Source organism: Canis lupus, chromosome 6 (genome assembly GCF_011100685.1).
Source record: "Canis lupus familiaris isolate Mischka breed German Shepherd chromosome 6, alternate assembly UU_Cfam_GSD_1.0, whole genome shotgun sequence".
NCBI classification, from domain to species: domain Eukaryota; kingdom Metazoa; phylum Chordata; class Mammalia; order Carnivora; family Canidae; genus Canis; species Canis lupus.
The window spans coordinates 57,834,271-57,861,093 of record NC_049227.1 but is presented as its reverse complement, the minus strand read 5'-3'; the positions used below and the strand labels follow the sequence as shown (position 1 = coordinate 57,861,093).

Here is a 26,823-nt window from a genome sequence, read left to right as displayed (position 1 = left end):
TTTCTTTTCTTTCTTTCTTTTTTATTTTTTTTGCAAAGATTTTTTTTTTTAAAGCAAAGAATTTTTTATTTATTTATTTTTTAAAGCAAAGAGTTATTCCCGGGCTTTATTTCCGTAACCGCTCGGCCAGCCAACCACCGCCTAGGGGAGGAAACCCAACCCTCTTGCGCAAGCGCCCGGCCGGCGATTCCGCGACTCGGAGCGCTTTGCAGTGCGCATGAGCAACTCGAAGCGGCGAGGCGGGAAGTGCTGCGCAGGCGCGTTTGGCCGACTCGCTAGGTGGGGAGCTCTTGGAGGCGGCGACCCGGGCATCTGGGGAGCCACAGAAGTCGTATTCCCTGAAACTGTGAGTTTCCGACGGCTTGTCCCATGGCGCGGGATTGTGAGGGATTAGAAACGAATTCTGAATCGTGACTTCGGTGTGGTAGCCGCGCAGTAAGCCCACCCCGCTCCTTCGGATCCCACAGACCCGCGGCGGGAAAGGCGTGCGCCTGCGCGCTACGCACCCCGTCCGCTCTCGGGTCTGAGGGGGGAGGTCGTTCCGGGCTGAGCTCGCGGCCCGCCCTCCCCGGAGGAGCCCATTCATTCCCTCTTCTCTTTCTTTGCTCGGCGCTCGCGGCCAGAGTCGGATCAGTTCTCCATCGGCTTGCATGGGCCCTCCCCCGGGCCTCTTGGCGCTCCCTTTGAGGAGTCCCCCTTCAGCCCTCTCCCCGGGGTCAAGCCTCTCGCCCCACCAGGCCTCGCTCGCCCTCCGGCCGGCTGGCCCCGGGCTCTGCCGCCTCAGTTCCCCCCAGCACCTGCCCCCTGCCGCCAGCCGCCGCCGAGGAGGCTCCCCTGACTAGGACAGTACCCCCCCCGCCCCCCCCCCCCGTCCCCCTGCCTGTGTTTCTGGAAGGTGAAAATGAAGCAAATGGAATCCTTAGAAATAGCCCACGGGTTTCCCACCTTTGGGGATTTACACATATGGGGCGCTTTTAAATGTTTGCCCCTTGGGGGACAGTGGCGTCTTTTAGTGCTTGGTTCAATAGTGAGTGATTTAAACTTATCGTGTTCTCCAGTATTCTAATTTTCGCAGCTGCTTTGCTCCCCCTGTGGACATGACCCCTTGGCTGGCATTTTGCATCCCACTTGTTTTGTGATGGAGGCGTCTTTGGGGATTCACATGGATCAACCAATGGCTTTTTCTCCCCGGCGTCGTGACCAGGTTCAGGTGGATGGCTCGTTAAAAAAACATGAGCAGAATTTTAAACTACCAGGTAGGTGTTTAATTCCAAGGACGTGCAGGCTACAGTTCTGTCATCTTGATTATTTTTCCTTAAAAAGGAACTTCCTGAATGGTAGAGGGAGTTGTATGTTTATATGGGAATATTTTTTACAAATCAGTAAAGCAGGGGGATCCCTGGGTGGCTCGGCGGTTCAGCGCCTGCCTGTGGCCCAGAGCGTGATCCTGGAGACCTGGGATCGGGTCCGCGTCGGGCTCCCTGCATGGAGCCTGCTTCTCCCTCTGCCTGTGTCTCTGCCTCTCTCTCTCTCTCTCTCTCTCTCTCTCTCTCTCTCTCTCTCTGTGTGTGTGTGTTTCTCATGAATAAATAAAATCTTAAAAAAAAAAAAACAACAAATCAATAAAGCATCCTGAGATCTAGATTTAGGATTGGAGTGCATTTTAGGATTACAGTCCATCCATGTCCTTTTACAGATGATGTTGCTAAGGTCTAAATATTGGTGGTTATCCAAGAACACAGTTGTTGATGCCCAAACTAAAATTTCTTTTCTCCTAGACCTGTGTTCTTATCTCTACACACTGTATTGCATTAAACTTGGATTTAGAAGTCAACGTTGGAGGGGTTTTTACTTAAAATATTGAAAAGCAGAATTCACTGACAAAAATAAATGGTTGTAGCAATAGTAAAGCACTGTATCTCCGTGTAACATCCTGAAGTGTTGTTTGACCCTAACCAAGACCCTGAAGTGAGAAGGAGAGGTGCAAATGAGACCTGATCTTATACACTAAAATACACACTTTCATTCCTCCTCTAGGAGTGTCTGGGACATAACAGGCATTTAATAAATATTCCTTAAATAGTGGAGTTCCAATTGACCTTTTTTTTTCCCCTTAAAAGGTAGCTAAATCTTCTTTTCCATCTTTGTTTTAAACATATTTAGTGCTTGCCCAAAAGATATTACTTTTGACCTTCTATCCATGACATATATTTATCCAAAATAGATTTTAACAACACCCTGGAAAAATGACATTACATGCTTTTGCTTCTTGACTAAAACTAAACTCTTCTTTGGTATCAAAATGAGTACCCTTTCTGATGTTCCTATTTTTGGTAATGAAAGCCGCTATTATTCCTCTTACCTATGCTTAAAACTTTAGAGATGTCTTAGATTTGTTTTTTGTTGTTGTTTTGGTTTTTAAAGATTTTATTCATTCATTCATTCATTCATTCATTCATTCATTAATGAAAGACACACACAGAGAGAGAAAGAGAGAGAGAAAGAGAGAGGCAGAGACATAGGCAGTGGGAGAAGCAGGCTCCATGCAGGGAGCCCAACATGCTGGGACTCCATCCCAGAACCCCAGGATCACGCCCTGGGCTGAAGGTGGCGCTAAACCGCTGAGCCACCCGGGCTGCCCTTTCACTTAGAATTGTAATTTTCCCCATATTCAGTTACCCAGCTTTATCTTTTTTTTTTTTTTTTTTAATATGTTTGGCATTGCTTCTTTCCATTCCCACTTCTACTACAGTCATTCATTCCCTTACACTTTGCTCCTGAATTGCAATGAAGTTTCATATCTAAACTACCTGCTTTCACTTCTTTTCCATCCTACAGTTCATCTGATACACTGCTACTAGAACAATCTTAAAATGCTAAAGTTTTGTGGCTTTTATGTAACAGTATTGAACCTTATAGGCAGTATCTTTGATAATTCATAAAACATCCTGAAATTTTAGTCATAACTTTTTTTAATGACTCTTGGTAAAAGCTAAGGTTATATCAAAAAATAGCTTTAGTCAGGAGTAAAGCTGATGAAATCCAGGCCCATAACTGTTTCATGATCTAATATGATTTACTTTCCCTTGATGAAATAACTTTTGAATGGTGGGAACTTTTTATACATCTTTATATTCCCAGAACCTAATAGTGTGTTGCACATAGTAGGTGCTTGAGAATACTTGAATGAGTGGTTTAATGCAAGGATTTTTTTTTTTTTTTAAGATTTTATTTATTCATTCATGAGAGACAGAGAGAGAGAGAGGCAGAGACACAGGCAGAGGAAGAAGCAAGCTCCACGCTGGGAGCCCGATGCTGGACTCGATCCGGGTCTCCAGGATCAGGCCCTGGGCTGAAGGCAGGTGCTAAACCGCTGAGCCACCCAGGCTGCCCTAATGCAAGGATTTAAGTAAAATATTTAGTGTAATGGATGAATAATGATCTTTTGTTTTGGGAGATTTGTCAACATTGTATAGCTTTTTTTGATAAAAATTATACTTAAAATTTAGAAAGTATAGAAAACCAAAATAAGGAAATAGTATCTCACTATACAAATATTGCCACTGTTACATTTTGTTACAGTCCTTTAGTCTTCCTTTCATACAGCGGTACATAAAAAAAAAAAAAATTAGGATTGTAACCAATTTATTCCTAATCCTTATTAGCAGTATATAACCTGAACACTTCCTATATATTTAAATAATCTACAGATTGATTTAAGTTAACTGCCTAATGTTTCATTGCATAGTATGCTATGATTTAATTACCTTTTTTATTGAACAAAAGTTCAATTTTCCATTTTTTCCTATTAAGAAAAATGCTCCAACGAACAAAGTACTGGGCATGGTATTAAATGTTTATGTTCCTCTGTATTATTGAACTATACCATAAGGCATGCATTTGGTGTGTTATATGGATGCTCTTAGCTCATACTACTGAAGTAGGTTATAGGTGCCATATGATATGCCTGGGACAGATCCAGTTTATGCTTATTGTCACACTGTCATTATTATTAGTGCCCCATTTTCACTCTCAAAGAGTGCCTCAATTTGGACTAAATTATATGATCTTCCTAGTTTAAGGAATGTAAGTCAGGCAGTACATGAAGCTCCAGAATAAGCATCACATATGTTCCTAGAATGTCAGTTTTACTCCTTGGTAATTGAAAACATTTCATTTATATGATGAATATTAAATGTTTATTATGTGCAATTACTTCTCTAGGTACTGGGATAAATCAGTGCATACAACAGAAAAGAACCATTGCCCTCTGTCTAAGGGAAAGATAGACAATAAAAGAAATAGTATGTTCAAAAGTAGTTAGTACTGTGAAGAAAATATAGAAGGGAAGTGGAGATAGGAAGTGTTAGAGGAGGACATTGTGATTTTTAATAAGTGTAATTGGTCACAGAAGACTTCACATTTGACCTAAGACTTTAAGATGCTAGAGAGCTATGTAGGGGAAAGCATTCCAGGCAGAGGAAACAGCAAGGGAGAAGGCCCTCAGATGGGAGTGTGCCGAGCATTTAGGAATAGCAAGGCAGTCCTTGTGACTACAAGCTGGAGGGTGACGGGAGTGATGACAGAGAGGTGTGAGGAGAAGAGGTAGTTCCTTAGCTTTTATATGAAGCAAGTTATTAAGCTCCTATGGGTTGAGCAAAATAGCGATACAATGATGTACCTCTCACAGGATTACTCTGGCTGTGTTACAAATAGATGACACAGGCCAGCAATGATGAAAACAGGGAGTATAAGGAGGCTCTTGCTGTATTAAAGCCATTTGGGTATATTATGTAGCAGGAAAAAAATTTTTACTTAAAATTTCAAAGCAGAAGCCTAGACCTTTATGTTTAAAATATAGGCATTTAGGGCAGCCCCAGTGGCTCAGCGGTTTAGTGCCTGCCTTCAGCCCAGGGTGTGATCCTGGAGACCCAGGATCGAGTCCCATGTCAGGCTCCGTGCATGGAGCCTGCTTCTCTCTGCCTGTGTCTCTGCCTTTCTCTTTCTCTCTCTCTCTCTCTCTGTGTCTGTCATGAATAAATAAATAAAATCTTTAAAAAAAAAATAGGCATTTACATAATTTTTTGGCTTATAGACTTTTCAGGGTCTTGCCCTAATCCTCAGAGTATATATTCATTCATCTGTCTTCATTAGTATTTTCCATCGTTTAACATTAATGCTCTCTTCTGCTGTTTACTCTCATCTCCATTTCAGAATTGAGGATTTTGCCTTCAGTTTGGTTGTCAGAAAGTTTTACTGTTGTTTAAAAATGTCAAAGTTGTTTTGTAGTGACTGGAAATTAATACAAACATATTTTGGGTTTTATAAAGATAGGTAAGTACATAGTAGGTTAGTAGTGAGTGATTTGGAAGCACATTGAGCTACATAGTCATTCACATGACTTGTGCATTACAGTAGTTCTTTATTACATAAAATCTCTCTCTGTTGATTTCTAGTAGTTAACTAGCATCTCTACCACTGACTGCCAGCTCATGCTACTACAGAAGGAAGTTCCAAAATACGGAACTCAGTAGACTTGGAAGTAAAGTTCATTTAATATGACCCTTTTGTTTGCAGGTTAAGAAACTGGACATTAGGGATCCCTGGGTGGCGCAGCGGTTTGGCGCCTGCCTTTGGCCCAGGGCGCGATCCTGGAGACCCGGGATCGAATCCCACGTCGGGCTCCCGGTGCATGGAGCCTGCTTCTCCCTCTGCCTGTGTCTCTGCCTCTCTCTCTCTCTGTGACTATCATAAATAAATAAAAATTTAAAAAAAAATTTATAAAAAAAAAAAAAGAAACTGGACATTAATGTGGTTTAGTGATAACCATTGAATCTAGGCTTTCTTCTATATCAACATTCCAATAGTACTTTTTGTGATAATGAAAATGTCTCTTTGTTGTCACCTGTGGCTAGTGTGAATGAGGAACTTTTTAATTTTTTAAAATTTTAACTGAAATTTAAATAGTCACATGAAAATAGTAGACACACAACTCTTTATCATACTACTACAAAGCTTTTGGTATTGATCATATATACACATACAATATAACATGCACACAAACTTTATTAATTTGATATGTTTAGTAATAAAAAGACTACAAACAGGCTTCTTAACATATTTCATCATATACAAATACCATTGATTGTTAGATATACCATTTTATGTACTATGCAAAAATGCTAAAAAAAGAAATGCCGCCAGTTATACTATAACACAATGCTTACTTATCACTTAGAATTTTTTATTTTATACTTTTTGAAAGAGTTCTTTTAGATCTAATTGAATAATTCTTAAATTATTAATTAAATTACATTAAAAGGAATTAAAATAAAAAAGGAATACGAATATTTCACATCTTTCTCTCCTGAGTCATTTTTGTACTCCAGACTCTTTTTTTTTTTTTTTTTTTAAGATTTTATTTATTCATTCATTCATGAGAGACACGGAGAGAGAGAGGGAGGCAGAGACACAGGCAGAGGGAGAAGCAGGCTCCATTCAGGGAGCCTGACGTGGGACTCGATCTCGGGTCTCCAGGATCACGCCCTGAGCCGAAGGCAGGTGCTAAACCGCTGAGCCACCCAGGGATCCCCTGTACTCAGGCTCTTTGATATCCTATTCCCCCCCCCCCCACAATATTGTTCTCTATACATTAGTGATGCAGAATTTCTTTGAAGTTTATCTTTTTAGAGCCTTTTTTTTTTTTTTTTAAGATTTACTTGTTTATTTATTCATGAGAGAGAGAGAGAGAGAGAGAGAGAGGCAGAGACACAGGCAGAGGGAGAGGCAAAGGGAAAAGCAGAGGGAGAAGCAGGCTCCATGCGGAATCCCGTCGTGGGACTTGATCCCGGGTCTCCAGGATCACGCCCTGGGCTGAAGGTGGCGCTAAACCTCTGAGCCACCTGGGCTTCCCTTTTAGAGTCATTCTTAATGGGAGCTCAGTTACAGGGAGCTAACCTATGTTTGATTTCTCCTTCACTACCTTTACCATGTCTCCCTAAAACCATTTGCTCGTAAGGGTTAAATGTGAATGCTCCTTTATGATTTCTTGGATTTCTTTAAGGTACTAATACCTGTTCTGTAAGTTTTGATGCTGGCCAACAATAATTGTAGGTTGCATCCCAATTTCAGATTTTTTAAAATGTGTTTCAGAATCAAGGAAGTGTAATATAAAATTGAACATATCATTTTACCCTGTGACACTGGAATTTGAAACTGGTTGGAATTGACATTCATTAGGAAAGATTGCAATTGACTGTGGCAACTGTGACTGCTAGAAAGCTGGCTTTTCCCCCAGGCCTTGGTTTTGGTTTTTAGAGTGAAGTAGTGTGGTAGCTGGTAAGTGGTTGCTACTGTCTTTGGCTTCACTCTTTTGTAACTTCTAAACTTTGGGGTTTTTTTTCCCTACAGCTCTCAGTGCCCATAATGATAGTAATAATTTATTCATTGAACAAACATGGCAGGCACTGTTCTAACTAGGAGCTGAATGTACGGTGGTAAATTATATAAACAGAGAACTGTACTGGTGGAGCTTATATTCTGGTGGGAGGAGGCAGAGAGCAAACAAACAGGACGATTTTATAGTGGATAAGCACTCCAAAGACAATGAGCAGGGTAATGTGAGTAATGAGAGGAATGGTATTTTAATTAGGGTGTCAGAGAAGACTGACCATTGAGCCAGCCACATGAAACTATTTGGGAAAAAGATTTCAAGTAGAGGGAATAATAAAAGCAAAAGTGCTGAAGAAATAACAATAACTACAGCACTAAGAATTACCACTGTCTTTTATTTAATATTTACTATGTGCCAGGCATTGTGTTAAGAGCTTCTCTTGGGTATATTATTTCATTTAATCCTCACAGTATGTCAGTGGCATGGGTATAGTTATTGCCCCTTCGCTGTAGATGAAGAGACTAAGGCTCAAAGCAGTAAGTTGTGTGCTGCCTGTTAAATATTGGAGCCAGGATTTTAATTTAAGCCTCCCATCTCCCAGACTGATAACAAATTACTGTTATATTCTTGCCTCTGGTATTGAATGAAACTCATGAAGCTTCTCCAGTTCCCCTGTGAAGTAGATGGTAAAGTTAGTTCTTCCCATGCTTAGATGGATTGATATAAGATGGATTGAAAGAATACTGGACTAGATCTTCTTGGCCTGTTATTTAGTTCCAGTTCTTTTTTTTTTTTTTTTTTTAATTCATTTGAGATCCAGCACACACACAAGAGCACAAGCAGCGGGGAAGGTCAGAGGGAGAGGTAGAAGCAAGACTCCCTGCTGAGCAGGGAGCCTAGTGATGTAGGTGGGGCTTGATCCCAGGACCCCAGGATCATCACCTAAGCTGAAGGCAGACACTTAACCAACTGAGCCACCCAGGCACCTCTAGTTTCCAGGTCTTAATGTTGTATTTCCTCCCTTCAAATTCATCCTCTACTTATTTTTCTGCTTAAAAGTTTTCCATAGCTTTCACTTGCATTCTCTGTCTTTCCCTTCTTCAGCCACATTGAATTTCATTACTTCCTCACCTGCCTCTCCCCAGAAAATAATCCATGTCTTTTTCCTTTTGTATGTCTTTGCAGACGTAGTTCTTCCTAAAATTCCTCATCACTTTTTCTACTTGGTGCTTCAAAACACAGCTTAACTGTTCCCTGAAGCTTCCTGGTACCTTCAGATGTGTTTGTTCCCCTCCCCCTCCTGCTATCTAGTAATATGTGCATTGCCTGTATTACTACAATTACTGTTTTGTATTCAGAGTGAGGTTAATCTTTTTTTCAATTAGACTAAGCTCTAAGAGAACAGGGGCTGCACCAAATTTTTTTTTTTAACTTACCCATCACTGAGCATTTTTAAAATACAGTGTTTATTAAATGGACAAATGATTTCACTTCCCTGAATAGGGTTTTATTATCTGAAAATTAGGATAATTTCTGTTCTGCCATTATCTCAGTGCTATTGTGAAGATCTGAAAAGATAATACAGGTGAAAGCGATTTGATAGCGTCTTAAACCATTATATATACTATTCAGATTATTATAACTTAAAAAGTAGCTGATGATTGGTTTAGATGTTGTAATAAAATCCGATGGCTTTTAAATATGTAGCTTTCTTTTTATATCCAGTAGTTTATCACACCTGATTTTACTGCCTCTCCTTATTCTTAAACATGTATATTTTTGTGGAGAGCTTATATTTATTTAAAAGTAGAAATTTATCATATTTGCTCTCAAGGATAGAGGATACTATTGATAATTGGGACAATTCTTTAAAAATATTTCTAACATTCCTGAGAGTTTGGTAGACTTTTCTCTCTGAAGGTATACTATGACTATTCAATATATAAAACTTTCCCAAGCTTTTAAGATTTTGTGTCTTTGGGAGAGAGAAATATTTTCAAAAAGATTGCATTGTGTCCTTGTCATGCCATCTAGTGATCGCAGGACAAATTGTTTAGTTATTTTTTAAATTTAGCTTTTTTTTTTTTTAATTTTTTTTTATTTTATTTATTTATGATAGTCACAGAGAGAGAGAGAGAGAGGCAGAGACACAGGCAGAGGGAGAAGCAGGCTCCATGCACCAGGAGCCCCACGTGGGATTCGATCCCGGGTCTCCAGGATCGCGCCCTGGGCCAAAGGCAGGCGCCAAACCACTGCGCCACCCAGGGATCCCTAAATTTAGCTTCTTTATTGTGTTGTATTCTATACAACGGCAGTGTATCTGTTAGTATTTAATTCCAGAGTAATAAAAATTCGATGTGTGTGATTCTAGGACTTAACAGTTTTACCTGTTTGTTCAAGAAGGTGTGTGTGTTATAGCAATCTAACAGGGTTTTAAATATTTTTACCATGATTTTAAGATTATAGCTATGTTTTAATTTGTAATTTATTCTTGTTTTAGAATTTATTTCATTGAGTTTATTTTAATAAAGTATAAAATACACTCATTAATTATAACTATAAATTCTTCCTTGATAGGTGTTAAAAAAGATATCGAGAAGCTTTATGAAGCTGTACCACAGCTTGGTAATCTGTTTAAGATTAAGGACAAAATTGGAGAAGGTAACTTAGAGATCTACTTTATTTATAAGTTTCTTTTCCTTTGTATAATCTTGATTTTCATTACTATTTCCTATTGAAAAGTATATCCTTTTAAAAATATTAAGAACATGGTCCTATTACTAATTATGATATCAGGTTTTCTTTTTCCCTGGAAAGAATGAAAGAATAAGTATTTACAGTAAAATGAACAGTCCTGTTTTAATCCTTATGCTGTTATACTATTAAAAGTATTGGTATACTAATATATCATTAATGATAATTATTAAAAATGAAAATTTCTAAATGCATATGGGAGAGTTTGATCAAGGGAAGACTTTTCCTTTCTCCATTATAGTCAGATAGAACTGTATGTTGAAACATTTATGAAACTTAAGGTGGCAAAATGATGAAAATAAAGTGGTACAATATTTATAAGAGAGTATTGGGGCACCTAGGTGGGTCAGTTGGTTAAACGTTTGCCTCTTGGTTTTGGCTTAGGTCATGATCTCAGGGTCATGGGATTGAGCTCTACACTGGGCCCCTGGGTCTGTGGGGAGTCTGCTTGAGATTATCTTCCCCCTACCCTCTACCCTCGCCAATAAGTAAGTTAAAAAAAAAAAGATGGTCAGTATTAAAATAAATGTCATTAAGAGACTCGCAGTCTTGTTGGCTGAATGAAGGGTGAAGCCATCAAATAAAAGTTTTTGATGGCTATGTTGGGAAATGCCTAATTAAAAACCCAAAAACCTTCCAATTACTTCATTGCTTTTCACAATGAAAAGTATCAGATAAGAAAAGCCTAGGTCATTGGGAGCAGAAGAATTAGAAGATGAGATGATTTGGGATGCAAGAAGTAGTTCCTTACATCTTATCCTTACCTTTTTTGAACACTAACTTAGTGTTCAAAAATTCTGTTCTGGAATCCATTTGTCCTAACAAATTGATAGTTATTCCTGGAGTGGGGGAAGACAGGAGGATGGTCTAAGTTTAGAAAATACAGTACTTACATATAGCTCCCATTTGGTTATTCATGATGTACTTTTTGTTGTTGTTTTTTAAAGATTTTATTTATTTATTCATGAGAAACAGAGAGGCAGAGACACAGGCAAAGGGAGAAGCAGGCTTCATGCAGGGAGCCCAACGTGGGACTCGATCCCAGGTCTCCAGGGTCATGCCCTGGGCCAAAGGTGGCATTAAACCGCTGAGCTACCCAGGCTGCCCTCATGATGTACTTAAACACATTAAAGCTCTGGAAATTTTTGTAGGAAATTTTTGTAGGAAAGAAATTTATCGGGGAGCCCTGGTGGCGCAGCGGTTTAGCGCCGCCTGTAGCCCAGGGCATGATCCTGGAGACCCGGGATTGAGTCCCACGTCAGGCTCTCTCTATGGTGCCTGTGTCTCTGCCTCTCTCTCTCTCTCTCTCTCTCTCTGTCTCTATGAATAAATAAAATAAAATAATTAAAAAAAAATTTATCAATTTGTTTTAACTCCGTATTTCTCAAATTTAACTGGCCACCAACTCCTTTGTTTTGTTTAATGCTAAATTTAAAAGCATAGGTGTTTTTGTCTTTTCCCCCAAATCCTATAAATATTTCTGCTTCTAATAGACCTATATCCAAATGTTAAAGTCATTTCAAATGACAGTATTATAGAAAAATACTAGAATGGATTATGACCACGGAAATTTTTTTTTAAGATTTTGTTTATTTAGTCATGAGAGACACAGAGAGAGAGAGGGGCGGGGTATAAGGAGAAGCAGGCTCCATGCAGGCAGCCTGACATGGACTCGATCCTGGGTCTCCAGGATCACACCCTGGGCTGAAGGCAGCACTAAACCACTGAGCCACCTGGGCTGCCCATGACCATGGAAATATGTTGTGCTATCCCAGGCAAACAGATTTACTCTAGAGCTTTGGTAAATTAACATACCCTATAAAGAACTGAGAACAGTAAGAATTTATTAAAAATTGAAAGATATATTTATAAATGTTGTTACTCTTTATGTTTAATATAATTAAATATATTAATGATAGATTAGGATAACTTTATGGGTTCCAAACAGTTTTTAGGATCTGTTTTAGCATCATTTCATTAGCATTTAAAGAAACCAAATACTGAAAAATCTAATAAATTGTTTTACAGGCACTTTTAGCTCTGTTTATTTGGCCACAGCACAGTTACGAGTAGGACCTGAAGAGAAAATTGCTCTAAAACACTTAATTCCAACAAGTCATCCTATAAGAATTGCAGCTGAACTTCAGTGTCTAACAGTGGCTGGGTAGGTAATATAAAGATATTTTAATTGAACCGGCTATATATGAGAATATCCATGAATTAGACATTTTTCAGTCAGGTGTTTGCAATTTGGTAGCACTTTTCCTGTAACGTTGGAATGGTTAATTAAATTTATAATTTTAGGGTGGATTACCCTTGGGGCTAAGCTCGACTTCCTGTTCTCTTACCACTTTTTCTAATTTTCCTGCCAGATCATAAACCATGGTCTAGATATTTTTTTTAAATGTAGTGAATTCATATTTCACATCTCCCCAGCCATTGACAGCCTCATCTCTTACTTTATTTTGAACAACAGAAATATCTGGCATGTCTTCCACATTGATCTCACTCTTCTAGGTCATTCTCCCTCTACTGTCATCCCTCTTCCAGCTGCTCCGTTGTCTTTGCTGCCTTTCCCAGCCAGACTTCCCAAAAATGATCTACATACACTGTTTTCACTTCCACACCCTACCTTCACTACTCACAGTATCTGCTGTTCTCTATGCTAAACTGAAACTACTTTAGATAGCGTTAACCAGGACTTCCGTTTTGCCAGGTTTGTCTTTTCTCTTCACATGAACCCTAGGCAGTGTTTTGATTTGAACCATTGTCTTTCGTCTTTTGACTTCTGTACTGCCACATACTCCTTGTTTTCTCTGTGCTTTATTTGGCCTTTCATTTTTAATATCCTTTTGCCAGTTCTTCCTCATCTACCTGATATCTAAATGTTGGAGTTTCTTGGTGCCTGATCTTGGGCTTTTTTGCTCTGAACTCTTCTCTGTATTTCCTTGTGGCTTTAAATGTATGGTAATGATTCCTGTAAGTATATATCTTGCCTCAGACCTCTTACCTCTAGATTTGTATACACCCACCTGCTGATTTGACATCTATTTGAGTACCTAATAAATATTTCAAGCCTAATATTCTGTAAACTAATTTTAATACTCCTTTGCCCAAAAAACCCCTATTGCAACAGCCTGTTTTTGTCTGCTCATCTCAGCATCTATTATCAAATCTTGGCCATTTTGGATCCAAAATATTGTCTAAAAATCTATCCATGTTTTTCTGTCTTCTCAACCACACCTCAGACCAATCCTAGATTACTAAAATAGCCTTCTTTTCTTTCCCCCTAAATCCCATGGTCACAAAACAGCCAGAGTGATCTTTAAAATCTAAAAATTTGTATGTATATAATATAAATAGTATACTATTAGTTCCATCACTTAAAATCCTTTAATGGTTTCCCAGTGTCCTTTGGGGAAAAAAAATCCAACCTTATCCTATGCCATTCTTCCCACCTCCCTTTCTCTGTGTTAGTATCTTCAAATTTGTCTCACGCTTTCTCATCTCAGTTTCACTACCCATACTGTTCCCCAGTAAGACCTCTCCCAATCTTTGCATGCTGACCCCTATTCTTTCTGATCTGACCAGGAGTGGCACCACTTCAAAGATGTCTTCTGAGGGGCACCCAGGTGGCTCAATCAGTTAAGCATCTGACTCTTGATTTCAGCATGGATCTTGATCTCGGGGTCCTGAGTTCCTCTGAGAGTGGAGCCCACTTAAAAACAAAAAACAAAGATGTCTTCTGAATTAAATTAGATTCACTTGTTAGTGTCACAGCACCTTTTGATCTCTTTCAAAGCCCTTATAACCTGTCATGTTACCTTATATGTTATTGTTCATTAGATAGTAAACTCCATGAGGGCAGATACCACATTAATTTTAATTCACCTTCCCATTCCTAGTATCTAACATGGTGTCTACCAAATAATTGTATTTATTATTTATTAAATACTAAATATTTATTGGATGAATGAACAAGCCTATTTCTTTGTTTCACCCTTCTGTATATTAGAGAAGACAGGAGGATGAGTTGGCCTCTCTAAGACATAATTACATACATTCTAGTTAGTCACCTGAATAAAATTGTTTCTTTTTCCATAAATATTTTTCTCTACCACTTTTCCTTTCCATGTACTTCAAAAAAGTACATGCTAAAAAAAGTCTTTATCTGGTCTTGCTTCCTTTCTAGCTCCCACACTGGTTTTTCTTCTTTTCTTTGCCAGATATTTCAGGCAAATTGTATGTTCTGCTTCTATTGTATCCTGTTTTCCCTCCGTAAGTCCTATTTGGCCTCTTCCTTTCCACTTAAATTGCTCTCTGAAAAATTACCAGTTAATTCCTCTTTGCCAAATTAAAAGCCTTCCCTCAGTCCTTATTCTCATGATCTCCGTACTATTTATTTACTACTTTGTTTAAAATTCCTCACCTGGGTGGCATCTCTCTCTGGGCTTTCTGCTCCTTCTTCCATATTTTGCCCTCCAACTCGAGACTTTTCCAAGACTCAAATTTTCTCTTTTTCTCAAATCTTTCAGAGCCTTTAGGTATCACTTTTCTGCAAGTATTGGCACTGACCTCTCACTTCTCACATAAGATGTATTCTTTATCTAGAAATTTTTATTAGAATGATGTCTTGGTTTTCAATGCTTTTTTTCCACATATTTTGTTGGTATCCATGTTTTACTACTTGGACTCAAAACCATGGAAGTCAACTTTACCCTATTTTCCCTATCTTTTATGATTCAGTATAGCAGAACGGTTAAGAGCATAGATCTAATTCAAGTCCTGCCTCCATGACTTACTAGTTTAGTATCCTTGGAAATGTTCCTAAGCCTCTCTGTGTCTCAATTTCCATTTTATACACAGGGGGAGGAAATAATAATAGCATTGTCCCAATAGGGCTGTTGTGAGGATTAAGTGAATTAGTTAATAAATGTAAAATGCTTGCTTAGATCAAAGCTTGACATATAGTGAATGCTCAATAAATGTTAGCTATAATTTTTTAATCAACTTACTTATTACTAATACTATTTTATTGGCTACTAAAGCTTATTAATTCATTCTTGTTATTTATGTTGTCCTCATTCTGCCACTTCCCCAATTAAAACTCTTAATTCTCTGATGTTTGAATTATAGTAACCTCATAACTGGTGCTTTTTAAAAAAACTATCTTGTACAAGTCACTTATAAACATGTATACTATCCCACCAATTGGTGGTTTTAAGTAGTTTTCTAGCATTATTTATGCATTGCTAAAATTTCATTTTTAAAGAAACTGAGCATAAAGTTTCATTTGACCTTTTCTCTAAAGTTCATTATGCATTTTTCCACTAGGGGGCAAGACAATGTCATGGGAGTTAAATACTGCTTTAGGAAAAATGATCATGTGGTTATTGCTATGCCATATCTGGAGCATGAGTCTTTTTTGGTAGGTTTTAATACTTCCTTAATTCTTATTGGCTAAATATTTAATTGAAAACAATTTTATGACCTTATTCATAACTTTATTTTAGGACATTTTGAATTCTCTTTCCTTTCAAGAAGTACGGGAATATATGTTTAATCTGTTCAAAGCTTTGAAACGCATTCATCAGTTTGGTATTGTTCACCGTGATGTTAAACCCAGCAATTTTTTATTTAATAGGCGCCTGAAAAAGTAAGTATGAAAAGTTACCAGAAAATAATTATAACTTGAATGAATTTGTGCTATGGGGTTCATCTCGAAGATACAGAACATACTGCAACAGCCATGACAGATTTTTTTGTTGTTGTTCAAATTTTCATTGTGATTGGGGAATGGAAATACATTGAATAAAAGATAAAATTGTATTGGTAAAGCAGTGTACATCATTAGATATACCATAGTTCAGTGAAAATAGAACTTAGCTAAAAGAAACTTTTAGAAAGGGGGGGGGTACCTGGATAGCTCAGTCCATTAAATGTATGCCTTTGGCTCAGGTCATGATCCTGGAGTCCTGGGATCAAGCCCCATATCAGGATTTCTGCTCAGCAGGGAGCCTGTTTGTCCCTCTCCCTGGCGCTCTGCCTACCTGTGCGTGCGTGCATCCGTGCGCGTGCGCGCGCACACACACACTTTCTCTCTCCCCTCCTTGGTCAAATAAATAAAATCTTAAAACAAACAAACAAACAAACAACAAAAACAACTTAGAGAAGGTCTAGGCCTTTTCGACCTTCACATTTGTCTTATTTCTGGGTGTCATGGTAGCCAATTTCCTGTTTCAACACTAAAGTTGTGTTTTATGTATATTATATGTTGTGTGTGTGTGTGTTATGCTGATAGAGGCATTGTAAGCTGAATACCTAACTTAAATACTATTCAATATACAGTGGATCATACTATATGGTAGGAAGTACAGAACTATAACTTCTTGAAATTTATACTTCTGACTTTTCCCTTTAGTTTTCTTTAATAAATCTAGTTTATTTTTCTTTCAAGCGTATTTAATTAAAAATTATCTGTGATGCCATCTCTGCCATTGTAAGAGAACAAAGGATTGGGCTTCTATCCCGCAATCCTTGTCTGCCTTGTCAGCACAGGGCATTGGAGAAAGGAGAGAAAGATTTTTGTGTGTGTGTGGGATATATCATTCCTTACTTTTCAAGCCTAGTTAGCTATTAAATCATCACCTTCTTTATAAATTCATTTTTTAATCTTTTTTCAAGAATGTTATACATTCTTAATGATCCCCTAAAGAATTACACTTTTTGTATGAATATGACTTGAGCATATTACAATGTTACTAAGCTTTAGTGGTTACAAAGAAGTAAAGATGCTTACTTTTTGTTGTCTTAGGTACGCACTGGTAGACTTTGGTTTGGCCCAAGGAACCCATGATACGAAAATAGAGCTTCTCAAATTTGTCCAGTCTGAAGCTCAGCAGGAAAGCTGCTCACAAAATAAATCCCATGTAATCACAGGAAACAAGATTTCATTGAGTGGCCCAGCAGCACCTAAGGAGTTGGATCAGCAGCCCACCATGAAAACTTCTGTTAAAAGGCCCTACACAAATGCACAAACTCAGATTAAACAAGGAAAAGATGGAAAGGTTCTACCTCTTTTATTTCTTAAATACTAATATGGTCTTAGAAATGTACTGCTTTATCCAACAGAGGGAGATATAATACCAGGATGATGCTTGTAATTAAAAAAATTTTTTTATATTTGTTGCATATTAAATTGATTAGATTCCACTAAGATTTATAATGGATCATTTTACCATTTCAAAACTGAAATTACTTGGTAGATTTATAACGTCTCTGTCATTACATAATGTGACAAATATGGAAAATAACAAATTCTCCCTGCATGTTATAAAGTTCAAAACAGTCGTTCGTCCTTTTTAAAAGAAAACATTAGTTATAGGAGAAAAATTCTGAAGTGTCTATCTCCATTTTAGCTGCACAGCAAAATTGTAACATCCATGCAGGTGGTTTTTAAGTTTTTTAGTTATATATATTTGTGGATTCTGATAACATTGTATGGGTGTTAAGAGTTCTGTCTAGACTATTTTCTCCTTTCACAGAAGTGTTTTGGTGCCTGAGAATGACTTGGATGCAGCTGTTTTTGTTTCATGTCACTTAACTCTTTCAAAACTGGCAGAGTACAGCTGGCAGAAAGTGTTACAGATATAATCCTTATTTTCCTTGTTTTTGTTGGTATTGTAGGAGGGATCTGTAGGCCTTTCTGTCCAGCGCTCTGTTTTTGGAGAAAGAAATTTCAATATACACAGCTCCATTTCACATGAGAGCCCTGCAGTGAAAGTAAGTAATGTAGCTTAATAGTGCGATCATCAGTCAGTCGTACACTGAAGAGAATTTAGGGATTGGTAGTTGAGCATTTATTATCACTAAGTTTCTAAAAGTAGAGTTTTGCTGTGGCAGAAGGTATTAGTGCTTTGAGCATCTTATCAACACTTTTATTTTCTCCAGTTTTTTCCTGAACTTTTCTGGTGGAATTTTTCATCATTTTTGTTTAGCTAACTATTGTTGCTCTTTTCTAAAAGATCATTTAGAATATTAAAGTCTTTTTTCTCATTGGCTAGAATGCGAGCTCCTAATAATTAACACATTTCTGACACACAGTTGATAATGTAAAGATGTTTGTAAAGTTTACGAAATTGTAATCAATGTTAATTGGTTTTAAATTGACTTATATCCTATAACAGCTAGATAGCGTGAGCAACAAAACTGATTTTAGCCAATGTAATTGTGCAGTTTACAGTTCTGAAATGGAGTTAGACACTAGAACGTAACTATGTTATACTTTTGTAACATCAGGAGAAGTTTTAATACAGTGTACGTCAAGTATTTACCAATTGAGGACTATTTAGCAAATTTTAATATGTTTATTCAACAGAGAAACCTAAAAAGATCTTAAATACTTCAATAGACACCTCTTCACTTAAAATCCAACAGCACATTCGGCAATTTTATGTTTGCCGTACTAGCATTTGAAGACATCATATTAAACATCATGAAAATAGGAAATACGACTTTTCTTTTACAGCTTATGAAGCAGTCAAAGACTATGGATGTACTATCTAGAAAGTTAGCGACAAAAAAGAAGGCTATTTCTACAAAAGTTATGAATAGTGGTGTGATGAGGAAAACTGCCAGTTCTTGCCCAGCTAGCCTGACCTGTGACTGTTATGCAACAGATAAAGTTTGCAGTATTTGCCTTTCAAGGTAATGTGTTTTGATGGTGCTATAAAATCACCAGCATGCTGCCAGACAGGATTAGAAATTGCATTGATTTTGGTGGGCAGTTAATTTAGTGTAAGGAAAGGAACAACACAGACACTGATGTGGAGAGGTACCTTGAAGAGAAAATGATATCTGTTGTATTGTTCATTTGACATTCATATGCTCTTTGAAAAACACATTTGCTCTTACATGCATAGAATTTTGGTGGAGGCAGGGATAGTTATTTTGGAACCTTAGAATTGTACATTTTTGATTGCTGATTTAATCTTCTGTTTTCTTTCCTTATCCCCACCTATGTAGAATAACCAGAACCAAATAGTGTCTCTCACTCCCACTTCCTACTCTGAGCCCCATAAATTCCTCCCTCTCTTTGAAAAGTTGCATGAGCTTTCATGAGCCTGTAACTCAAGTATGTAAGAGACTAAGTAGATCAGAAATTTTCTGATATCACTCCAAATAGAAATGAAGTTTTATAGCTCTGAATTCCATTGTATTAAATTCTGTTGTATTATGCTTTTCTGTTATGGTTATCATCTACTACCTATTTTTATACCTGGAAGTTACCTTAAATTTTTTCTGGAATAAGGCCTGGTAATTTGCAAGGTGTAGAGGGGAGGGACCAGTGGAAACAAAATCTAAGATTTTCATTACACTGGATTATCATTTGCTTTATAAATAACTATATAGATATCAAGGCAGAATTTACTGTGAAATAAATCAATAAATGTTACTTTTTGGTCTTAAATAATTAAACTCTAACGTAACTAGAAAATCTTATTTCGTCATTATAAGGCGGCAACAGGTTGCCCCTAGGGCGGGTACACCAGGATTCAGAGCACCAGAAGTTTTGACAAAGTGCCCCAATCAAACTACAGGTATGTTGCACTAGAAATACAGAACCCAATTAGAACTGGTTATCCTAGGTATATTTTATTTTATGAACTTTGTTTTACTATTAAGGTTTTTGTGCTTTTAATAAATTATATAAGTCGTTCTAGCAATAGAGCAGGCTCATTTTTGAGATCATGTTATTAATGAGAATCTCTACTCCTACTGTAGCCTTTTTTTTTTTTTTTTTTGGTAAGAATTTTTTTCCTATAGATTACATCTTATCTATTTACAAGAAGATTTTTTCCAGGAATTTTGTTTGTGGAAGAAAAACAGTTTTTAGTAGTCTTTGCTAACTTAAGACTTGTAGCATTTTATCTGTTTGCCCAACACCCCAAAAGTCTTCTATGAGGCACATGATTGTGTGTTTGATTAAAATTATTCTTTGTTATTGTGAAAATAATACAGTAGCATTAAGGAGTTTTGAAAAAGGAAAAGTTTTATAATCTACAAAAGTTATCATGGAGCCAAAACCCAGGAAAAATTTCATTGAGTAAATGAATCCTGTCATTCACTTGGATTATGGACTTTAAAGAAATACATTAATCCACTGTGTATACTCCATACTTGCTAGTGATACAAAAAAATGAATGAAAGTATCTACTTACTCTCAAATAATAATAACCTGTTGAGGATGGTTATAAATCTTTATACAGGGTATTTTAGGGACACCTAACTATTCCTATCTGACGGGAATATGGAAGGAAGTTCACGGAAGAGGGAACCTCTGAGAAGAGAATGTAAACTGGAGTGGATGGTTGGCATTGATACATGAGCAGAGAATCTCAAGAAACAGAATGGTCTAGTCATATAGGAAACAGTAAGTTTAGTGTTGCTAGAATGTAAGATGGAAGTGAAGGAATGGTGAGAAACCTGATAATAGATTAGATCCCACATGTTAAATAGCTTAGACTGTATCCTCTAAGTGTTGGAAAGTATTCAAGGGAGAGACATGGTAATAATTATGTTCTAATTGGATCATTCTGGTAGGTGTACAGAGAGGATAGGTTTTGGAGAATGGTGGCCTGCAGTGGTCCAGATGAGAGATGATGAAAGCCTGAATGAGGGCATCATTAACAAGAAAAAAGAAAGGTGAAGGATTGGAAAGGCAGAACCTGGTAGATAATTGGATATGGGATTTGGGTTTTGAGTGGTGAAAGAAAAGACATCCAGGATGTTTATCAGAGTTCTAGCTTAGGGGACTTGAATGGGTATCAGTGACTAAGGTGGAGAATAAGTAACTGGTTTACAAGGAAAGATAAGGTGGATTAGGGTGTAAATTGGTCTGAGATACTTGTGGGACACCCAGATAGAGATGTTCAATAGAATAAAAGTCAAGCTCAGGGAAGTTGGGGCTGGAGATACAGTTGAATGTCATCAGTACAGAAAAGATGGTTAAAGCCATGAGGTAGATGTAGTCAGTCAGGGAGAGTGTACAGGGGAAGAGGAGATTGGAACTTTGGGGAACCTTAGCCTTAAGGCTTGGAAAGGCAGGTGATATAATGGCCAAGGCAATAGAGAGCAAATAACTTGGTGATACTAGGAGGTCAACAATTAGAAGAGCTGTCCCTAAGAGAAATTTTCTTAACATGAGCCTGGGCTGGTCTTAATGTTAACTGCCAGAATTCTAGAGATTAAAGTTTCTATAGCAGAAGTCAGGGTTAGCACCTGGCTGAAGAAAAGCTTCTAATGTTCAATATTTTTCACTAAAATGAACCACTTTCACTATGGTATGTAATTCTTGAGGAGCATCCAGATTTTTCCCACATAGCTATTTTTGGATTTCTTTTGATCTTCTAAAATATTTCTATTTATGGTTTTCTAATGATAAAATATCCTTTAAAGTTACTAACATGTTGCTTAAGGAAGAAGACATTGTATTCTGTATTAAAGATGTTGGACCAGTGTTTCTCAGTCCTGGTATCACACTATATCTTCTGAGGAACTTAAGAAGTACGATGCCTGAGCTCTATTCCAGAACAATGAAATCAGAATCTCAGACAGTAGGCCTGGGCATCAGAATTTTTGTAAGGCTTAAGATAATTTGCACAGCAAAGGTTGAGAACTATGGATATAACATTGACTACTGGTGATAAAATTACAGGTTTGGGATTTTTTTTTTAAAGTTTGTTTTCTGTTACAGCAATTGACATGTGGTCTGCAGGTGTCATATTCCTTTCTTTGCTTAGTGGGCGATATCCATTTTATAAAGCAAGTGATGATTTAACTGCCTTGGCTCAAATTATGACAATTCGTGGATCCAGGGAAACTATCCAAGCTGCTAAAACTTTTGGTAAGCAGTTTTATATTCTAGAACAAAACAAATGCCATTATTATCTCTATAAACCAAATTATGATGAAGTTCTCTTTACAAATAAACATATTCTGTGTTCATAAAATTCTCTGGTGTTTGATACAAAATTTCTCTGATGCTCTAAAATTAATTGCATTGTGTAAGAAAATAATTTATCATCACTTCTATATAATCATTTAATTTTACCAAGCACAAAGTGCTATTTAAATATTTAAAGTTCGGGGATCCCTTGGTGGCGCAGCGGTTTAGCGCCTGCCTTTGGCCCAGGCCACGATCCTGGAGACCCGGGATCGAATCCCACGTCGGGCTCCCGGTGCATGGAGCCTGCTTCTCCCTCTGCCTATGTCTCTGCCTCTCTCTCTCTCTGTGACTATCATAAATAAATAAAAATTTAAAAAATAAATAAATAAATATTTAAAGTTCAATTTTATAATCTTAAAAGAATAAGGGACTCCCTATAGTTATAATTTAACTTCATTACATAAATATTTTTAATAGTATGTTTTAATTTGTTTATTGTATATTTATTAAGCATCAGGTGTTCTTGGGCCTGCCTTAAATGATCTTACTCTATACTGACAAGTAAACTGTTAATTATGATGCAGCATAATAAGGACTATAGTAGGGAAGATAATAAAATATGTGTTAGTTAGGTTCCTTAGGGTAGGAAGGAAGAAAAATGAGGAGAACACCTTTGCTGATGGAGTTATTCTTGTAAGCATATGTTGGAAATCCTAGTTTCCAAAGTAGGTGCTTTTTTGTACCTACTATAAGAAAATTTTATCTGAGGTAATAGGGTGAAATAGTACATACATACAAAAATAAATGACCATAAGTAGAAGGCAAGATTGAGACTTTGGAAATTGTATTCTTACACATGTTTATTCTCAACTGACAAGAAAACTTCTTATCTACTACTGAATAACATGAGAATTTTATGAACATAAAATTTATCAGAGAACTGGGCAGCCTCAGTGGCTCAGCAGTTTAGCGCAGCCTTCAGTCCAGGGCGTGATCCTGGAGACCCGGGATCGAGTCCCATGTCAGACTCCCTGCATAGAGCCTGCTTCTCCCTCTGTCTCTCTCATGAATGAATGAATGAATGAATGAATAAATAAATCTTTAAAAAAACTTATCAGAGAACGAACACCAAAACATTTTGTTGAAGAGCTTAAATCTCCCCTTTCTGTAGTCAAAGTTTTAAATGAGGATCAACAATGGAAGCACAACATGTGACATGAAAACATCCCAGTGTGAATGTCACAATAGTAGGCAAGAGCTTTTAAAGACTTATCATTGTAATGCTTGTTCTCATCTTAGAAAAATAATAATGGCAGGTAGTACTTGTCTTAGTTTTATTAGTAGGACTTCTGCAGCTGTTTCAGTCCAATCTTACTATAACTTTGGGCTTAATACAGAAGGACTCAAAACTTCAGTAGTTACAGTTCTTTAAGACCCAAAGAAATGACTTGCTTCAGATTAACAGTGGGAGTGCTTTTACTTCTATTGTGTATAACCTGCTTCCCTATCCTTAATTCCTAGAGCTGACCCCGCTGTAGATTGTCATCAAGTACTTGTTGAGTTCTGTCACATTCAGAAGAAAAACCTTGAGCTAAATCAAATGCCTGACATGTAGTCTGTAACAAAATATATTTTTTAAAGATTTGAGAGAGAGAGAGTAGGGGAAGAGATAGAGGGAAAGAATTTCAAGCAGACTCCCTACTGAGCAGGGAGCCCCAAATGGGGATCGATCCCAGGACCCTGAGATTATGACCTGAGCTGAGGGCAGATGTTTAACTGACTGAGCCACTCAGATGCTCCCACATTTCTGTCTAAAGGAAATAAGGCCAAGATAATATAGTATTGCCTGTTTGTATGCTTATTTTTGCCCATGTCTGAAAATAATTCTGTCAGGAAATTGTTTCAGAGACATTTATATTTTTAAAAACTGAGCTCTGGTTTATTAAGTCATTCATAAACATTTGTTGGGAGTTGATGTGGCCCAAGTACTAATATTGAGTCTGTTCTCACAGAGCTTAAATTCTAGTGGGGGAGACAAATCTGTCAGACGAGTGGTATTAAGATAAAAGGGGAAAGGAAGAGAAGAGGACTCACCTTATTTCAGAGGTTGGTCAAGGACACCATCTGTAAGGATGTGATATCTGAACAATGACATGAGAGGCTGAGTATTGCTTTTTTTGTCCAGTCCAGCAGACATTAACTAAGAGCCTACTGTGTACTAGACACTGTCCAGGCTTTGGTGGTTCAAATGTAAATGAAATAGTCCCTATCTTCAAAGAGCTCATAATGTAGGTGAAACAGACCTCCAGTTACAATACAGGCTAATGAAAGTAAAAAAATTTCATAGGTACAATAGAAGTTTAGAATGTTCAACTCTGTGAGAGTGTCAGGCTTCACAGATATAACTCTTAAGATGATATAAGTTAGAGTATCCCAGGTGCAGGGGATCCTAGGCAAAATAGGAGCCACATAGCCAGAGGCATGTACAAGTATGGAAGGGGGAGAAGGAATGGGAGCTGCAGCTGATTACAGATTACAGAAAGACACTGTAAAGCTGAAGAAATTAGGCAGTCAGGTGAATCCCTTACATAGCTTAGTAAGTCACTGCTTTCTGCTTAGTACGTCCTACTTTTGATTTGGTCTTCAACTGTGTAGTACAAAACACAACTTAAATATTAGCATGTGGTGCTCTATCTCTATATAGTGTAAATAGATCCACAAAGTGTATGGTTGGACTTGCATGATTCTCATGAGAGACTTCTGATATTTTCAAATAATATTAAATACATGTGTTTTTTTCTTTTTTAGGCAAATCAATATTGTGTAGCAAAGAAGTCCCAGCACAAGACTTGAGAAAACTCTGTGAGAAGCTCAGAGGTATCGATTCTAACACTCCCCAATTAACAAGTGATACACAAGGGCCTGCTTCTCATGACCCAAGTTTTTCAGAGAAGACTGACCATAAAGCTTCTCACCTTATACAGACACCTCAAGCACTGCCCTCAGGGAATTCACTGTGTAAAGGGGACAGTAACGGCTGTGGGCGTGGTTTGAATATGGATACTGCCGATTTAGAAGGCTGGAATGAGGTACCTGATGAAGCTTATGACCTTCTTGATAAACTTCTAGATCTAAATCCAGCTTCAAGAATAACAGCAGAAGAGGCTTTGTTGCATCCTTTTTTTAAAGATATGAGCTTGTGATGATTGTTCTTCATATAATGTTTGCTGTTGTGTATTATGAGACAGGTGAAAAAGAGTTCCTTATAAGAGCTATAACTTCTTGATTAGAGACCAGGGCAGGATAAATAATTTATTTTAAAATTTTAGTATTTGCTCTTTGGCAGATTCTAAAATATGGATTAAGATTAAAGACACCTGGGATAGTTCTTTAGGCTTACTACATACATGATCTTTGAGTAAGATTTACCCAAGTACCAAAAAAAAAAAAAAAGATCTACCCAAGTAGAATCAGATCTTTCACTTCCCTAATTACTTGTCACTGCCATATGCAGAAAAAGCAACTGTTTTACCCTAGTATATAGGAATCTGAGGTGTAAGTCTTAAAATTAACAGATGTGATCAGGACTAAATGAGTCAAAAGAGTTATTTTATTGGTTCCTTTAAGTTATGGCTATGTGTACTTCTAGAAAACTCAACCCGGTGCTGATGCTCTAACCATTCTGTAGGTAAAGGAGATCATTTCCTCTTCTGGAGGCATATATTATACCTTTTATGAACACTAAAAGCAATTAATGAGAAAATGTTGGAGGTAATATCACTTAAAATTGAATTTAACTTATCCTCAAAGTATTTTGTTAAAGCATTTTTGTGTGAATTGCCATGTTTTTCTTAATGGTTTCTCTCTTGATTTTTCCACTTTCTCCATCCCCACATAACACATTCTCCTTGGAAATAATATGTGCTTTCCACAGAGTTTCTGGGTACTTTGTTAAATATTGCATGTGTTTACAGTTGGGAACTCACTGCATACACTGGTCGATTAAAGGGAAGCTGCAGAACCAAGGTGAAGGCTGATAGTCCAAAATGCTTTTCTTTTTCTCACCATCTTAGGTGTAATTAGGTAGCTGCTAAAAGGGAAAGTAAATACAGCCTTGAGAATATTATTGGTTATTTTTTCCTCTGTGTTGAGTCATCAGGATCTCTGTATCTTGTTATAAATAAGTTGGTCCTGCTCAAGGAAGATTGACTACTAGAGTGTTGGGTGCGTTGGAAAGAGAGATAAGTGCACAAAGTAGAAGAGGACCAGAGATAGAGATTTATGTATTACTATATTCCAAAATGATACATATCAATGACAGTATATCAAATGCTCTCTGTGAGAAATAAGTCACGGGATATGGATCTGCTGAAAACTTTCCCATTTAGTAGGGATAGAGTATAGTGTAGAAACAGCTTAGGGATCTAGAACATACATTCTGTTATTTTGTGCATTCAAGTAAGTATGTCACCTACCCTATTTGGTAAGTATAGTATATACAGAAACCATTGCCACAAATATGCTCTGTATTCTCATAATATAATCTTAAAAAATAACTTGAATGTTCTTAAATTTGTATGTTTAATAAAGTTATTTTATATTTTTTATGTCCAGCTACTCATTTGAAAAATACCCTTTTAAGAAAAAGTATTGATCACTGGAAATATTTTCCTTCTGAGTTTGAGGAGTGCTCTCTCCAGCAAATAGTAGGCAGTAGATTAAAAAAAAT

General features: G+C 37.3%; 1 protein-coding gene and 1 long non-coding RNA gene across 3 annotated transcripts in view; one reads left to right on the top strand and one right to left on the bottom strand.

Moving 5' to 3' along the window:
- The first annotated feature begins 210 nt into the window (after positions 1-210).
- On the top strand, positions 211-26,701 carry CDC7 (cell division cycle 7). Of its 2 annotated transcripts, none has more exons than XM_038541395.1 (12): positions 211-346; positions 1,059-1,256; positions 9,971-10,054; positions 12,176-12,311; positions 15,482-15,575; positions 15,661-15,803; positions 16,962-17,214; positions 17,834-17,929; positions 18,675-18,853; positions 19,664-19,746; positions 21,903-22,052; positions 24,903-26,701. In XM_038541395.1, the coding sequence occupies exons 2-12, from the start codon at positions 1,139-1,141 to the stop codon at positions 25,295-25,297; spliced, it is 1,731 nt and encodes a 576-aa protein (XP_038397323.1). In that variant the 5' UTR covers positions 211-346; positions 1,059-1,138; the 3' UTR covers positions 25,298-26,701. The 2 variants fall into 2 exon arrangements, with proteins under 2 accessions (XP_038397323.1, XP_038397324.1); XM_038541396.1 differs by lacking the exon at positions 211-346 and adding an exon at positions 417-435.
- Positions 11,458-26,823, bottom strand: part of LOC119872271 — a 40,343-nt gene continuing 24,977 nt past the window's right edge. The window contains exon 5 of the long non-coding RNA XR_005361259.1: positions 11,458-13,865. This is a non-coding gene — a long non-coding RNA (uncharacterized LOC119872271). The remainder of the gene's footprint in view (positions 13,866-26,823) is intronic.